Below are 4,434 nucleotides of genomic sequence, written 5' to 3'. Positions count from 1 at the left end.
CAGGTCCGTCAGGCCGGGGGAGGGGGGTTTAACGTAGGGAATATGATACATGGTACACCACAGGTCAGCAGGACGTGGGATGGATGATTGATGCTCCCAAGTCCGCTGAAGCATGTGCTGAGCTTGTAGCACCAGTCACACCAACAGCAAAGTCATAAACCGTGGGTGCAGGGTGAACGAAAGTGCTTCTCGACTTGCCATGTCTCTCTTGTTCTTGATGCCAGCCATGTCAGCCAGCCCACGCTACCCTACGAAGGTGGCGCCAGGCGTGGGAGGTTCCAGATATGCCCAGCTCTCTGCCCACTTGCCCACCTCCCAGCACGAATGAGCATGGGCAACCTGGAGGGGCGGAGGCGAGGGGCGGAGTGGGAGTATGGGTGGGGGTCGCGCGCTCGCTCTCTCTCTTTCTTTCTCTCGCACGCAACCGCCTGGCCGATGCGGCCCCCATTCTGTGTTTTCCAGTACAGTAGGTAGGTGCGCAAATCGATGGGTGCGGTGCAGGTGTGGATCTGGGCGTGGTCGGCGTGTCTTCTGCCTTTCAGCCTTTCCAACGGCATCCATCAATCATTTCAGTAACTCATTCGCTTGTCGCTTCTGGCATCCATCCCACTGCCCTCCCACCCCACTCTTTTCCTTTGGCGGCGCTGGCCGACGGGCCTCTTCTCCTCTGGTGCTTTTCTGTTTTGTGTTCAGCCTGCCTGACTGCGTGGCTCGTCAGCATCCATTTAGCACTGTGGTTTGGGGGGGTGTCTTGCGAAGTGGCTGAGGGGTCAGGTGTCAGACGTTGTTCGTCTGGATGACTCGGCGACCAGGAGCCTGGCGAGTGTGTTGAGTGAAGTGACCGTTCAGCGAGGCAGGACGAAGGTGTCTGCACTGTCGCTGCCCTGTGACGTTGCCGCCACACGCTGTCAGTACGTACTCCGTCCAGCTCCTAGGCAGGCAGTTCCTAAGGTCCCTAGGCAGGCAGTGACTGGACTCGGGGTTCCTGGAGCGGCGGGATGGAGATGCAAGTGCCAGCAAGGACCCCAAGCCCGCCCGCCCCCCCAGGAAGGACGCGAGTGCGAGGGCGACGTGCGGGCTGCCAGGATTGTCAGGGAACACAATTACGGTGAATCAAGAACGCCAAAACATCCCGTTTCTTCGTCCTCCCATCAGAGGCTTGGCTAGGCTTGCACGATCCGTCGATGGCCAAACATGCCGACGGGACAGGGATGGTGGCAGTTCTCTCGCCGAGACCGCCTTTTCGTTCGCCCTCCCTTCGAGTCACGATGCTCGAGTTGGGTCATTCCCAGAAGAGAATAGGTTTGGTAGTAGTCATTTGCCGCCGGTGGAGGCAGCTTCATCTTGATGTCGCGCTGTCATCATCGCTTGCGTCGCTTCTTCCACACCGTACTGGGACCGAGGAGGGGGGATCCCCGAATCGTCGCGGCGGATCGAGAAGACTACTATGTAGATTGATTGGGGGGCCGAAAGCCGAGGGCATTGAAGAAGGGGTATCCTCCGGTGAAAACCGGGTCCCTCGTCCGCGCCGCCCAGGGGTGGAAGAACTGGGCTGTACAGTAAGTACAGCGCACGTACGGGATAGAAAGGAACTGTCGTGAGTAATGACCAGACCAGGCGAGCCACCCCTCGGACGTGACGCTATGCGTCGACAGCGGGTGCTACAGGTGGCCACGCGCGCGAAATGAAGCCGAGTGCAAAGGCTGGCTGGCCACTGCGCCGGGCCTCATCTTGGTGTTCAATTCCTTGGCAATGGAGTCTGCCATTTCGAGCTTTGACCCCATTGAGAAATGATCCGAGAAATGCAGCGGCCAACCGTCGATCGTCGGCAGAAAGTCGGGCCTCATGCCGGGCCTTATGCCGGGCTTTTTCTGCCTGGTCGTCCACCAGTCCTCCACATTGACGGCGAGTGAGAGGAAGCCCTGGGTTGTGCCATCACAGCCCTTGGTGGGGTCGAATCGAGAGGTGTTACCACCAGTTCCGTCTGTACAGGTATTCCGATTCCTCACAGCCGCACTACCAACGCCCTGACCCATCTCTTCATGACGGACACGGGCTTGTGCATTGGCGGTGCAGAAATATGCAGGTGCAGACACGACACACGCAGGTGCCGGTGCCGGTGTCGGAATGGAAATTGGAAGCCTCAAAATTACACATGAACTGTATCCAGCACCTCATCAGGCTATTGATGGTTTGCATGTTACAAGCGTGCATCTCGTCTGAGCGGAGGTGCACGGGCAAGCAGGGTAAGGGGGGGGGGCGGGGCGGGGGGTCGGCAGCAGTCGTGGCCAGCAAGTCAGGTACAAGACTTCTGGAAGCCTTGTGTGGTCAACCAATCGGTGTTTCTCTAAGCTCCCTCCCTACCTAGTCACACGTCCCGACTTCTGCTTGGGGGGACGTGAAGCACAGACCTCGCCCTCTCGTCACCGACCTGTATTTTCCAAGCTCTCCTAGGGCCAGAAAATTTTTTCCTCCTTCAACGTTGACGAGATACTTCAGAGCTACGACACTGCAACCATCTCACAAAACCAACGGACTGAAGCCACACTCGCTCAACTTGCCCTGTTGAGCCATCTACTCTTCTTCTTCGACTCAGTATGCAACACCACGACCAGAAATATGGAGTGGGCGCACCAGAACATCCCTCGTAATGCGGTTTGCTGCTTCCTCCCTCCTCCAGCCAGGTTTGTTGTTGTTGCTGCTGCTGCTGCTGCTGCATCAACATAACCCTCTACCTGCCCGTCTGACCAGACAGGCACAGCAGACAGGAAAGTACGAGATGGTCTGCAACCCAACGATAGGCTCGCCGGCAACACCGGCGCCCGTTCGGCCTTGCCCTCGGTGGCTGCAGGTTCTTGCTTCAGCTCTTTTATGGAGCGCCCGAGAAGACGACATTTCCCCCCACGTTCTTCAGACACTAACCACGCTCACCGAGCGAGTGTCCAACGGATTCCCCGCACCCGCTCTCTCGTTCACAGGATCAGGACTGGTCAATCATGTGCTAGCCTGCCCGCCAGCATGTCCTAGTCCTATCACGGCCCCACGTTGCTGTCCATCCACACAACCATGCTTCACTTTCGTCAACAAAGTGACAAGCCATAACTGACAGCCACCCCGCCTTTCCCCCCATTCGTTCCACCAAGCTTGACTACACCGACATCTGATCGGCACCTCCCAACGCCGCCCGTCCGTCCGAGTTTGCACTCATCGCTTCATGCGCTGGTTGGGTTGTCACCGCACTGGCGCTTGCTCTTTTGCTCACAGCGCCTTGATCCCAAGCCTGACGGACACCGCGCTGCTGCCGTCTGATCTATGGCGACTTGCGGGCCGCGGTCGGGTCTTTGCGACGGCTCAAGCGTGCGATGGTCGATCTGGATCCATATTCGTTCTACGTGACTTGCTTAGTTTAGAGAGTTGCCAGTATTTTTACGCTCTGCGTAAACAAAACACAATCCTCAGCTCTTCCAGTTGCTGATGCGATTTATACAATCTGGCATAGAGCGAATCACCCGTTGCTGGGCACCTGGCTTTGAGAGATCGTCTTGGTCTTGAAGATAGGTTGGGAATCAGCTGAGGTAACACTCCACACAGGGGAGCGTGCGATTTGTTTTCTGTGAGTGACTGCACGTTAGATGAGCTGCATCCCGTGAATCGCAGCGAATGCTGGGGGAATTACCCCTCCTCCCCTGCCTGGGATGGGACGCCCTGTATTTGACACTCGACGAATCGTGACTAGACGGCATGGCATTGGGGTGACACGAAAAGTCCCAACGTATACAGTACATTGTGTTACAGCATTATTACTTTTGTACACCCATCACGCTGATACAGCGGTTGCGGCATGCCCGCTGCAGGCCCCAAGCCCAAGGCCCAGTTGCAACAACACCCCTGCCCCCGTCCCCTTCTCCCCCCGCGTCTTCTGCGTCAACCAAACTTGACTCGCTCGAGGAACAGCCAGGCGCACACACACGCTTTGGCTGTTTGCAGGCTCCAGCTACATATCACACAGCGCCAGCAAGTCATCCTACGCCTGCCCATTGCTCGCCCAGATGGTCCAGACGCTTTTAAGATAGCCCGCTGTCAGGCAATATCTAGGGTCAAAGTTCGTGTCCTCGTGCGCCGCCGGCAGGCGATACGTCGGCAGTCCGTCTTCGCCAACCTCTTCGGCGGCGGCGGCGGCGCCGCCGCCGCTCTCAACCTTCGCTTTCAGCTCTGGCGCCTGCTCCGACGCCTGCTCTTGCTCCTGCTCTTTTCTTTGGGGAAAAAAAAACGCCGCAAATGCCCGCAAGTTGCTGCCCCCCCCTCTGAGCGTTTGGGCCATGGAGGCATATTTTTTCCGCACCGTTTGCCGGAAAAAAAAAAAACCCCCGGGTTGCGGGGGAGGTGGATAAATCCCCGCAACCTCCTGGGGGAGGGTAAACCCCCCTTTTCTTT

At 57.6% G+C, this 4,434-nt stretch overlaps 2 protein-coding genes across 2 annotated transcripts in view; both read right to left on the bottom strand.

Annotated features, from left to right (window-relative positions):
• Positions 1–1,661: 1,661 nt before the first annotated feature.
• VDAG_07459 (uncharacterized protein) lies at positions 1,662–2,036 on the bottom strand (the record flags this gene model as incomplete). The annotated part of the gene is made up of 1 exon (XM_009656364.1): positions 1,662–2,036. One exon carries the CDS (start codon positions 2,034–2,036, stop codon positions 1,662–1,664), a length of 375 nt encoding a protein of 124 aa, XP_009654659.1.
• Positions 2,037–4,024: 1,988 nt separating this feature from the next.
• VDAG_07458 (uncharacterized protein) overlaps positions 4,025–4,434 on the bottom strand; it is a gene marked incomplete at both ends in the record, with an annotated part of 3,178 nt that continues 2,768 nt past the window's right edge. The window contains one exon of the mRNA XM_009656363.1: positions 4,025–4,253. Within this exon, the coding sequence (XP_009654658.1) occupies positions 4,025–4,253 (229 nt within the window). The remainder of the gene's footprint in view (positions 4,254–4,434) is intronic.

The sequence above is a fragment of the Verticillium dahliae genome, genomic scaffold (genome assembly GCF_000150675.1).
Source record: "Verticillium dahliae VdLs.17 supercont1.16 genomic scaffold, whole genome shotgun sequence".
In the NCBI taxonomy this organism is placed as follows: Eukaryota; Fungi; Ascomycota; class Sordariomycetes; order Glomerellales; family Plectosphaerellaceae; genus Verticillium; species Verticillium dahliae.
Note: the sequence above shows the minus strand (reverse complement) of the source record. Positions and strands in the feature narration are given on the sequence as shown.